Here is a 12,708-nt window from a genome sequence, read left to right as displayed (position 1 = left end):
TTGTCTGGTTGTCTTTTTCATTTTAAGCCATGGCGTTGTCAGTTTATTTTAGATTTATGAGTTTGACTGTCCTTTTGGTATTTTTCGTCCCTCTTTTCAGTATTTCACCATTAACAGCTAAATCAAGACCACAACATTTTTATCATACGAAATACTTTTCCCTAATAGTGACGAAAGATTCTGTGCTAGCCATTCCCTATCACACGAAGGCTTTCGTGTGTGCAGCTTCATTATATCAACAACAACAAAATAGGTTTGAGTGTTACACAGTGCTCTGGTAAAAAAAAATGGGATTAGTTTGAAACATATATTTGTATCTGGATTTTTTTTTTATTTCGACATTGATCATATCGTACATTAGGTTAAATCCTATCGACCGTAAACTACATGTAATGTTAAAATATTTCAACATCCATTCCATAAATCCAATATATATAATTCAATATATATTTTTACTTTAAAACGAGAAACAATTTGTAAAGGGCACATTTTAAGTACTTGTATGATTGTTCTGTCTCTGACTATATAACACTATATAGAAAGGCATTTCCTTTTACATTACAAACAAACAGTAATTTCTTGTCTCCATTGTAATGTACGGGAACTGGAACGTCCAGACCGTCAAATTTAGAAAGTAACGTCTTACTGCCTTTTCCATCATGTTGTATTACCATCAGATTGTTAGAATTTACAACAAACACGTTCTTGTCGCTATCAGCTGATATTCCCCTGGGGTTAACAAGAGACTGGTCAGTGAATGTCCAGATATCTTCACCCGTCATACTACAGCAGTGAACTAAGTTATCGATAAAGTTCGTACAATATATTCTTTCGTTTGTAGTAGTGATATGAAAAATTCCACATCGAGCAAATTTCCCACCTATTGTACGTAATCTTTCCCCTGACATATCCATCTCCACAATACCTTCTTTAACTACTAATATGTAAATGCGTCTATTCTGGTATGAAATTCCCCAACAATTCCTATGGAAAGTTACTTTCAAGTGAACTGTTTTGTTGTTAATGTTCAATATTTCCATATATGCTTTTTTATCATATGTAACTGCCATGCGATCACTGTCAATAATCGCCAAATCGTACGGTGTGTCAGAGACTGGTATGTCACGGATGTGTGTTCCATCGTCGCTATACTCCATTATTGCTTTGTTTCCATTGGGATTGGCAATCAATAAATGACTATTTGGTAAAACTCCACATCCACGGACATTCATGATATTGTAATTGTCTTTGATTTTGAACTTCTGTCGCAATTGCAGCCTTGTTCGAGTAAAAGAACGACCAATTGGTGTATGTACTATTTGAGCTTGGTCGACCTTTGCATCTTTAAATGGCAAACTGATAGTGTTTTCTTCAACTTTAACCTTGCCGAAATTATCTACTTTTTCTAGTAACGAAGTTATTCCTTGATGAATCTCTACCCCTATCTTGTAATCCTGTAATGTGCTCGTAACTGATTTGGCGCTTTGTACCTCGTTATGGATTAATTTGTTTACCTGACGAGTTCTAAGAAATACCTGTAAGTCGGATCCGACAACCTTCATTTGGGATGTTTGTCCTTGTAGTAACTTAATTTCTTTTTCTGTTTTATTCAAATACTTCTGGACTTCTCCATATTTTGATTTACAATTTACATACCGTTTAGACAAATCATCTAACATTTTATTTTCAAGTTCATCCAAATGTTTGTTAACATTCGCTCTCATTTCACTGACTGATTTTCTGACGCTTTGTTCTTCTTTTTCAAGATTTTCCATAGCAACGTTGCGATTGTTGATGCAATCTTTCAAGTTTTCTAAAAGAACTTTGATTGAATCTTCTAAGTCGTCAAGGGCTGTTGATCTCTTTGCATTTTGTGCTGCTTTGTCTAGAGAAATAACATCAGAACAATGTTTGTGTAGTGAGGGAAAGCAGGCCACGCAAATAGCTACGTCGTGGGCTTTGCAGTATAGATCAAACTTCTTGCCATGGGTATCACATTTCAAACTGACGGGGACATTTTCAAGTTTACGATAATCGTCGATTGATATCAATGTGTGATCTCTGGTTACCTTCATTGATCTATGAACCTTTTCGCAGTCGGCACAAAAACCTTCCTCGCAATTATTACACCATTTATGTGCATTTTTGTGTGTGTTGACATGACTACAGGGTCCACAGAGAATGTTTGACGACATACTTTACTACCTAAAACAATGTATTTGTTATTAAACTGGTTCATGTTTGAATTTTTCATTAGGACGAAAACTAAAATAAGGATTTTATTAGAACCAAACTATAGAAACAATAAAAGTTGAATAGAAACCGTTGTTAGAATAAAAGTCATAATTTATCAGCCGAAGGGGTCGGTGGCATTTATAGGGGGTCATTACCCAAAATATCACACAGTTGGGGAGTTGCCATTAAAAATTCAATTTACTGGAGGGGGGTCACACAATAAAAGCTTTTATGTCTGTCAAGTATACAAATTGTTGACGATATTGAAGTAAGCGTGCAATCTCTTAGATAGTGTACAGCGCCAAAAGAAACCACAATCTATCAAGGGTAGTGTATCTGATCACTCATGTATGTTATGGTTCATTATCCATAGGATGTGAATATTTACAACCAGACTTATTATCTTAAATTCTCAAGATTAACATCTCTATAAAGCATGAAAGGTTTCTGAACATACATTGGAACATGTGTATTTCAGCTTGCTAAAAATCATTTTGAAAATATTTCTTTGGAAAGATGTAGGACTGTAACAGAGGCCGTATGCATAAAACATCTTAACTTAAGTATTCCGTCAACTTAGATGTAACTAAGAATTTCCTTTGTTAAGAAAAATTATTAAGTGGTATGTATAAACATACATAAGTCTCCACTTAACTAAGGAATACTTAAATCAGAACCTTTCTCTAATTACCGTATGATATATACTAGCTCATCACATGTACTCATCCGTGTAAGTTTGTTATTTAAATTTATTGATCAATGTATGCTTTTATCTTAAAAAGCTGGTGTTAAATTGATATTGGTATGTCAAATAATTCAATTGAACGTAATATAGTATACTGATGAACTATTGGCGCACATAAAACAACGCTTTTAAGGTTGATATTCTGACGGATGAGCATTGGAAAAAAAAATATTTTTCGGTAATCCAAGACTTTCCTCTACTAAATCTTTAATCATCTATTAATGGATGTAATATTTTCTGGATACAACAATATGTTTTAAACTCCAACAAAACATGATCAAGGTTAAGTGGCGCAGCACAAGACTAAGGCCGTGTTCACATTGACCTAAACGTGGTGTTGTGTTAGTGTAACTCACAGGTAAACTAAACACAAGTACGTTCCCATTGATAAAACTCAATGTTTACATGTAGTTTAAATCATGTTTTGTCTACACGCAATCGATAGTCAATGTAGGCTGTGTGTAGGTTAAGTGTACACAAAACTAGGCATTTAGAATATGAATTTTACCATGTACATTAAAGGAAGAAACGATTTTTAAATAAAATTGATATTGATAACAATTATCAATATAGTTCTTTACAGAAATATTTGTCTAAACTTGATATATTTATTTGTTATAAAAAAAATTACGTAGCTTTATTAACACCTTATCAAGACTCAAAGCATCACCATTGCCGAACACATAATTCATTTGAAAAGGTCTTCCCGAATCGACTGGACTTACACAGATATATTTGTCACTGGTCTTTACTCAAACAACGATTAACTCATAAATCTATTAATAAAAACGTGGGAGGTAAATTGTATTGTTTGTCTAGTATCTCAGATCCGTTAAAATACACTTAAAAATACTTTAAAAAAAAAACAACATTACCCCCCTCCCTTTTCAAAATACTTGGAAACAATTTGAAATAAATAGGAAAGATATAAATGTAGTGATCCATTAACTTCAAAAAGGGGTGGTGGGTATGTTATTTTTCTGAGTCAGAATTTTTCCCGCGAACGGTTTTATTCAGTTTTTTTCGATGCTAGCAATCAAATAATTTTACTTCTATAATTAACACTATTATGTATGGTGAAACTCTGCATTCAGAATAAATTGTGTATGACCGGAACATTTTTTTTTTATCAAATTTGGGATCAGAATATTTTTCAGAGAAAAAAAAACTCCACCCTTTTTGAAGTCAAATGGTCGTTCCCTAACTGCTACAAAAGTTGTCCGACAAAAATTGCATTTTGTTCTATGTAATGAACATTTAAATGACATAGTTTATAAATTTGAACAAATCTTATGTACAGGCAATTAAACAAGGTGTATAGATGTGAACACATTTAATGTGAAACCAGTGTACATTACGGTAAACTAATTGTAAACATGTAGCATTGTAAGAAAATCATTTTACAAAACAAATCATTTTACAAAACACTTTTTTGAATAAAATGTTAACTATTAGCTTATTATGCACTGACATCTCCCTTTCCAAATCCCTTGCTTACATTTGCTTATGGTTTGAAAAAAAAAATTATTTTGATGTGAAATTAACATTTTTATCACTTTAATTTTACAACAAAAAAAGGAGGGAGGGGAGAATTTTTTTCCAGGAATCCATATACAAACTAGGGCATTCTTCAAAAGTCTTACAATCTTTACTAAAACAAATTACTACAGTAAATATATTATCAACATCTTAACGTACTTTGCAATATTTTCGAAACCGCAATATATCTCATTGAATATATAAGGAAATATAAAAAAAATAATTTGATACGATGTAGCTATCATCAACACCTTTTATGATCTTATATGAACTTCAAATCCATGGGTGTAGCTGTGAAGACTTCTGAGATCTTATGACTGCCGTAACGGTGATTACGTAAACAATCAACTTATTATTTTAACAAAATGGAGGTCCATGTCCCGTTTACCAAAACTTTGAATTTTTCAAAACACTAAGGATTTTCTTATCCCAGGCATAGATTACCTTAGTCGTATTTGGCACAACTTTTCGGAATTTTGGATCCTCAATGGTCTTCAACTTTGTTTTTGTTTGGCTTTATAATATTTTGATATGAGCGTCACTGGTGAGTCTAACGGATATTGCCATAAATCATATATGCTCGCTATGGTTGCTTTGTGTAATCGACAGTATTTGGTAATTTGTAAATCCGACAAAAAAAATTAGATATTTTCAAGTTACCCAAATTGATCAGTTTATGATAAGGGGATGCAAAGAATTCACTTAAATCCGTAAGAAATTGAAATGTCTTAAGGGCTGTCAATTATACTAAGATTGATATAAGATTGCTTCTTGTTACACAGTCACTCTTAGTCGCTAAGACAGTCTTAAGATGATCGTAAGTGCTAAGAGAGCTTCTTGTTACCGGCCCCTGGTGTGTACATTTTAATATCATTTGTAAATAATTACTAAAATTATTACAAAGATTTCGATGAAGAAAACGAATATTTAATGTTTTAATTAAAGGTCTTTAATTTTGTTAGGCAGCATTGCATTCATACACACAAAACAATACACTCAGGAATTTTTTGAATCATTTCCACATTGAAATGAAATTTAACCTATATATAAATATAGGCTCAAATAAAGCTACATATTTGATGCAGGAAGAACCAGAACGATAAAATCACTGATATTTGCTATGTGTTATTTTTAGTTGCACTTTCTAAAACTGTATGATTAGAAAATTAAAGTCCACGAAACATTTATAAAACTTAAAATTTTACTAAAGTCATTATTTTATTGAGACGTCTCCTTTTTATTATGTTTTGTATTTTCATTCTCAAATAATTATTGGTCAGACAGCAATAAAATGTTCATTCTTTTAAAATATCATAAACAGAAACTAGAGGCTCTAAAGAGCCTGTGTCGCTCACCTTGGTCTATGTGAATATTAAACAATGGACACAGATGGATTCATGACAAAATTGTGTTTTGGTGATGGTGATGTGTTTGTAGATCTTACTTTACTAAACATTCTTGCTGCTTACAATGATCTCTATCTATAACAGTACTTTCTGTGGAAAATGTTATTGAAAATCTTCCAATTTTAAGAAAATTGTTAAAAATTGACTATGAAGGGCAATAACTCCTTAGGGGTTCAATTGACTATTTTGGTCATACTGACTTATTTTTAGTTCTTACTTTGCTGTACATTATTGCTGTTTACAGTTTATCTCTATCTATAATAATATTCAAGATAATAACCAAAAACAGCAAAATTTCCTTAAAATTACCATTTTCAGGGGCAGCAACCAAACAACGGAATGTCCGATTCATCTGAAAATTTCAGGGCAGATAGATCTTGACCTGATGAACAATTTTACCCCCATGTCAGATTTGCTCCAAATGCTTTGGTTTTTGAGTTATAAGCCAAAAACTGCATTTTACCCCTATGTTCTATTTTTAGCCATGGCGGCCATCTTGGTTGGTTGGGCGGGTCACCGGACACATTTCTTGAACTAGATACCCCATTGATGATGATGGCCAAGTTTGGTTAAATTTGGCCCAGTAGTTTCAGAGGAGAAGATTTTTCTAAAAGATTACTAAGATTTACGAAAAATGGTTAAAAATTGACTATAAAGGGCAATAACTCCTAAAGTGGTCAACTGACCATTTTGGTCATGTTGACCTATTTGTAGATCTTACTTTGCTGAACATTATTGCTGTTTACAGTTTATCTCTATCTATAATAATATTCAAGATAATAACCAAAAACAGCAAAATTTCCTTAAAATTACCATTTCAGGGGCAGCAACCCAACAACGAAATGTCCGATTCATCTGAAAATTTCAGGGCAGATAGATCTTGACCTGATGAACAATATTACCCCTGTCAGATTTGCTCTAAATGCTTTGGTTTTTGAGTTATGAGCCAAAAACTGCATTTTACCCCTATGTTCTATTTTTAGCCATGGCGGCCATCTTGGTTAGTTGGCCGGGTCACCGGACACATTTTTTAAACAAGATACCCCAATGATGATTTTTGCCAAGTTTGGTTAAATTTGGCCCAGTAGTTTCAGAGGAGAAGATTTTTTGTAAAAGTTAACGCAGGACGACGACGGACGACGGACGACGACGACGGACGCCGGACGCCAAGTGATGAGAAAAGCTCACTTGGCCTTTCGGCCAGGTGAGCTAACAAATCGACATTGAAATGTTTTAATGAATTTTTCTCGGAGTTCAGTATTTTTTGTGATTTAACTTTTACATAAACTTTAAATTTGTAGAATTATAGGTTGCAGTCAAATGAAATGAAACAAAAAGTTTACTTTCTTTTTTTTTCACTTTTTACGTCATTCCCTTAATTTAAGCACATACTCATCTATATGTTTTATTAAATGCTGATTTTGTTATTATTTTTCTTCTTGCATGTGTCAGATGATCATGTTTCAGAAGAAAAAATCGATGTTACATTTTATTTATTCATGGTTTTCTCAAAACAGAATAAAACTAAAAAGTATTAACCAAAATCAGTTCCATCAGCTTCAAAACAATGAATATGGAAAGTAATGATTACCACCAAGACAATATAATATTTACCTAAAAGTTTATGTGCTTTATCCAATAAAATATTTCAAAATATTAAGAGGATATCACTTATCAATGACTGCTAACCAGATAACGAACTATCTGTATCAAATTAATAAGTCCAAGCTACATATATAAAATAATAGAACTATAACAGATAGTGTCAATATAAAAAAGAAGATGTGGTATGATTGCCAATGAGACAACTCTCCACAAGAGACAAACATGACACACAAATTAACACTAATTACTATAGGTCACCGTACGGCCACATACTTCTCATAGTTATTTGCCTGTCACTATGCAGTCCTCATCTTCTTCCCACTGTTAATCAATGGGGATTTCTTTTGGGTTGGGGGGTCATACTAATGAAACATCATTCTAAGGGGGGTCATTATGTGATTCACGCATTTTTTATTACCCCATTTTTAATAACCCGATAATGTGCATGATTTATGGCTGTGACAGAACTTTCGATTGATAATAAAAGATCAAACTGGTGCAATGTTTTTAATTAAGAGATTGCGGTTACAAATTAGCGAAAAGAAAATTCCTTTCAATTTACCATTTACTTATATTTGTTTTTATTTGTACATTTAGTGATCTTTCTTTTTCAAAACAAGGAAGTACAATGGTAAATAGAAACTGTTGTTAGGGTAAAATTAGTGTGTATGTGTTTGGAATAAGTACATTAGTAATGTAAAATAAAACGAGACATTAAATTCAAATTGACCAATTAAAAAAATCGAAAGATACCTGTAACTTGACAAATATTGTCATAGGTATAATATACCAAGTCACCAGGCTGAATAACTTCTCGTCATACGACATATACACTTCAATCAATACTGTCATGGGATTTCATGCTTTAGTTTTCTCAAGGTAGATAATTTGGCAAACTTCAATGTAAACAATAAAACAAGGAAGAAATTAGCTCCACAACGTTAGAAATGTAAATTTGCTTTGCAAATATTTTGTTCTTCCCTCGCCGGGATTCGAACTTATGCTACTGAGATATGTTGGCACCAAATCGCCTAGGATTTTACCCAATGCGCTAGACCACTCGACCACCTAGAGCCTTTAGATCCTATGTGGTCCACGTTTAATATAATTTTGCTTATAAAAGAGCAAAACTATAACTGAAACAGGTTGCCGAGGTTTACTTTTTGTACTTGCCGAAATTAAAATTTGTCAAGTTGAATAGTTTCTTCTTTTGGCCGCATTGAAGATACATGTAACGTGTTTGAGTTTTGTCGAATAACGTTAACCCACCAATGTTTGCTATTCACCATCACGAATTGGTTGATCTTGGTGGTGTGTTTGTGACTAACGACAATTTTAACCACAGCGTAGGTGGCCTTAAATCTATGTCGTCAGTCCGCTAAGTACCAAATGTACCTATTCCCAAATATGACTGTTTTGTCGAGTGTGAAATTGCGTTGCTGTACGGCAAGTCTCGGTATTTATACATCCAATATTCATGTATTTAGTAGCAGTTCTTTAGAAGGGGGAGGTTGGACATTTTTATACGTGTTATTGTTTGCGTTTCGTTTTTTTTTTTTTAAATATTAAACATATTTTATTAACATTCACCTGTTACATCAACCCTCAGTTGCCCAGGAAAGCAACTAAGGGGGCCTTAATTTTCACAGCCTCATTTGTCGTGGAAAAAGTTGTTTATAAAAATTGTTTGCGGTTTTAATTCTGTATTTTTGGTACATTTTACATATATAAATATAGGAAGATGTGGTATGAGTGCCAATGAGACAAATCTCCATCCAAGTAAGCAGTTAAGGTTATAGAAACTGACAATTTTATAACAAATGCCATATTCTTGACTAGGTACAGGACATTTTATGTATTTCATCCCCATGTCAGATTTGCTCCAAATGCTTTGGTTTTCGAGTTATAAGCCAAAAACTGCATTTTACCCATATGTTCTATTTTTAGCCATGGCGGCCATCTTGGTTGGTTGGGCGGGTCACCGGACACATTTCTTGAACTAAATACCCCAATGATGATGATGGCCAAGTTTGGTTAAATTTGGCCCAGTAGTTTCAGAGGAGAAGATTTTTCTAAAAGTTTACTAAGATTTACGAAAAATGGTTAAAAATTGACTATAAAGGGCAATAACTCCTAAAGTGGTCAACTGACCATTTTGGTCATGTTGACCTATTTGTAGATCTTACTTTGCTGAACATTATTGCTGTTTACAGTTTATCTCTATCTATAATAATATTCAAGATAATAACCAAAAACAGCAAAATTTCCTTAAAATTACCATTTCAGGGGCAGCAACCCAACAACGAAATGTCCGATTCATCTGAAAATTTCAGGGCAGATAGATCTTGACCTGATGAACAATATTACCCCTGTCAGATTTGCTCTTAATGCTTTGGTTTTTGAGTTATGAGCCAAAAACTGCATTTTACCCCTATGTTCTATTTTTAGCCATGGCGGCCATCTTGGTTAGTTGGCCGGGTCACCGGACACATTTTTTAAACTAGATACCCCAATGATGATTGTGACCAAGTTTGGTTAAATTTGGCCCAGTAGTTTCAGAGGAGAAGATTTTTTGTAAAAGTTAACGCAGGACGACGACGGACGACGGACGACGACGACGGACGCCGGACGCCAAGTGATGAGAAAAGCTCACTTGGCCTTTCGGCCAGGTGAGCTAACAAATCGACATTGAAATGTTTTAATGAATTTTTCTCGGAGTTCAGTATTTTTTGTGATTTAACTTTTACATAAACTTTAAATTTGTAGAATTATAGGTTGCAGTCAAATGAAATGAAACAAAAAGTTTACTTTCTTTTTTTTCTCACTTTTTACGTCATTCCCTTAATTTAAGCACATACTCATCTATATGTTTTATTAAATGCTGATTTTGTTATTATTTTTCTTCTTGCATGTGTCAGATGATCATGTTTCAGAAGAAAAAATCGATGTTACATTTTAATAATTCATGGTTTTCTCAAAACAGAATAAAACTAAAAAGTATTAACCAAAATCAGTTCCATCAGCTTCAAAACAATGAATATGGAAAGTAATGATTACCACCAAGACAATATAATATTTACCTAAAAGTTTATGTGCTTTATCCAATAAAATATTTCAAAATATTAAGAGGATATCACTTATCAATGACTGCTAACCAGATAACGAACTATCTGTATCAAATTAATAAGTCCAAGCTACATATATAAAATAATAGAACTATAACAGATAGTGTCAATATAAAAAAGAAGATGTGGTATGATTGCCAATGAGACAACTCTCCACAAGAGACAAAAATGACACACAAATTAACACTAATTACTATAGGTCACCGTACGGCCACATACTTCTCATAGTTATTTGCCTGTCACTATGCAGTCCTCATCTTCTTCCCACTGTTAATCAATGGGGATTTCTTTTGGGTTGGGGGGTCATACTAATGAAACATCATTCTAAGGGGGGTCATTATGTGATTCACGCATTTTTTATTACCCCATTTTTAATAACCCGATAATGTGCATGATTAATGGCTGTGACATAACTTTCGATTGAGAATAAAAGATCAAACTGGTGCAATGTTTTTAATTAAGAGATTGCGGTTACAAATTAGCGAAAAGAAAATTCCTTTCAATTTACCATTTACTTATATTTGTTTTTATTTGTACATTTAGTGATCTTTCTTTTTCAAAACAAGGAAGTACAATGGTAAATAGAAACTGTTGTTAGGGTAAAATTAGTGTGTATGTGTTTGGAATAAGTACATTAGTAATGTAAAATAAAACGAGACATTAAATTCAAATTGACCAATTAAAAAAATCGAAAGATACCTGTAACTTGACAAATATTGTCATAGGTATAATATACCAAGTCACCAGGCTGAATAACTTCTCGTCATACGACATGTACACTTCAATCAATACTGTCATGGGATTTCATGCTTTAGTTTTCTCAAGGTAGATAATTTGGCAAACTTCAATGTAAACAATAAAACAAGGAAGAAATTAGCTCCACAACGTTAGAAATGTAAATTTGCTTTGCAAATATTTTGTTCTTCCCTCGCCGGGATTCGAACTCATGCTACTGAGATATGTTGGCACCAAATCGCCTAGGATTTTACCCAATGCGCTAGACCACTCGACCACCTAGAGCCTTTAGATCCTATGTGGTCCACGTTTAATATAATTTTGCTTATAAAAGAGCAAAACTATAACTGAAACAGGTTGCCGAGGTTTACTTTTTGTACTTGCCGAAATTAAAATTTGTCAAGTTGAATAGTTTCTTCTTTTGGCCGCATTGAAGATACATGTAACGTGTTTGAGTTTTGTCGAATAACGTTAACCCACCAATGTTTGCTATTCACCATCACGAATTGGTTGATCTTGGTGGTGTGTTTGTGACTAACGACAATTTTAACCACAGCGTAGGTGGCCTTAAATCTATGTCGTCAGTCCGCTAAGTACCAAATGTACCTATTCCCAAATATGACTGTTTTGTCGAGTGTGAAATTGCGTTGCTGTACGGCAAGTCTCGGTATTTATACATCCAATATTCATGTATTTAGTAGCAGTTCTTTAGAAGGGGGAGGTTGGACATTTTTATACGTGTTATTGTTTGCGTTTCGTTTTTTTTTTTTTTTAAATATTAAACATATTTTATTAACATTCACCTGTTACATCAACCCTCAGTTGCCCAGGAAAGCAACTAAGGGGGCCTTAATTTTCACAGCCTCATTTGTCGTGGAAAAAGTTGTTTATAAAAATTGTTTGCGGTTTTAATTCTGTATTTTTGGTACATTTTACATATATAAATATAGGAAGATGTGGTATGAGTGCCAATGAGACAACTCTCCATCCAAGTAAGCAGTTAAGGTTATAGAAACTGACTATTTTATAACAAATGCCATATTCTTGACTAGGTACAGGACATTTTATGTATTTCATCCCCATGTCAGATTTGCTCCAAATGCTTTGGTTTTCGAGTTATAAGCCAAAAACTGCATTTTACCCATATGTTCTATTTTTAGCCATGGCGGCCATCTTGGTTGGTTGGGCGGGTCACCGGACACATTTCTTGAACTAAATACCCCAATGATGATGATGGCCAAGTTTGGTTAAATTTGGCCCAGTAGTTTCAGAGGAGAAGATTTTTCTAAAAGTTTACTAAGATTTACGAAAAATGGTT

General features: G+C 33.4%; 1 protein-coding gene across 1 annotated transcript; it reads right to left on the bottom strand.

Annotated features, from left to right (window-relative positions):
• Positions 1-368: 368 nt before the first annotated feature.
• Positions 369-8,394, bottom strand: LOC139522725 (transcription intermediary factor 1-alpha-like). Its single transcript, XM_071316225.1, has 2 exons — positions 8,284-8,394; positions 369-2,205 (listed from the first exon to the last, which is right to left on the bottom strand). The coding sequence occupies exon 2, from the start codon at positions 2,193-2,195 to the stop codon at positions 522-524; it is 1,674 nt and encodes a 557-aa protein (XP_071172326.1). The 5' UTR covers positions 2,196-2,205; positions 8,284-8,394; the 3' UTR covers positions 369-521.
• Positions 8,395-12,708: the final 4,314 nt, after the last annotated feature.

The sequence above is a fragment of the Mytilus edulis genome, chromosome 5, assembly GCF_963676685.1.
Source record: "Mytilus edulis chromosome 5, xbMytEdul2.2, whole genome shotgun sequence".
Classification (NCBI taxonomy): domain Eukaryota; kingdom Metazoa; phylum Mollusca; class Bivalvia; order Mytilida; family Mytilidae; genus Mytilus; species Mytilus edulis.
This window is presented reverse-complemented; position numbering and strand designations above follow the sequence as displayed.

Excerpts from the sequence above, each read along its gene's own strand:
- LOC139522725 (XM_071316225.1), bottom strand. The coding sequence starts at position 2,195 with ATGTCGTCAAACATTCTCTGTGGACCCTGTAGTCATGTCAACACACAC.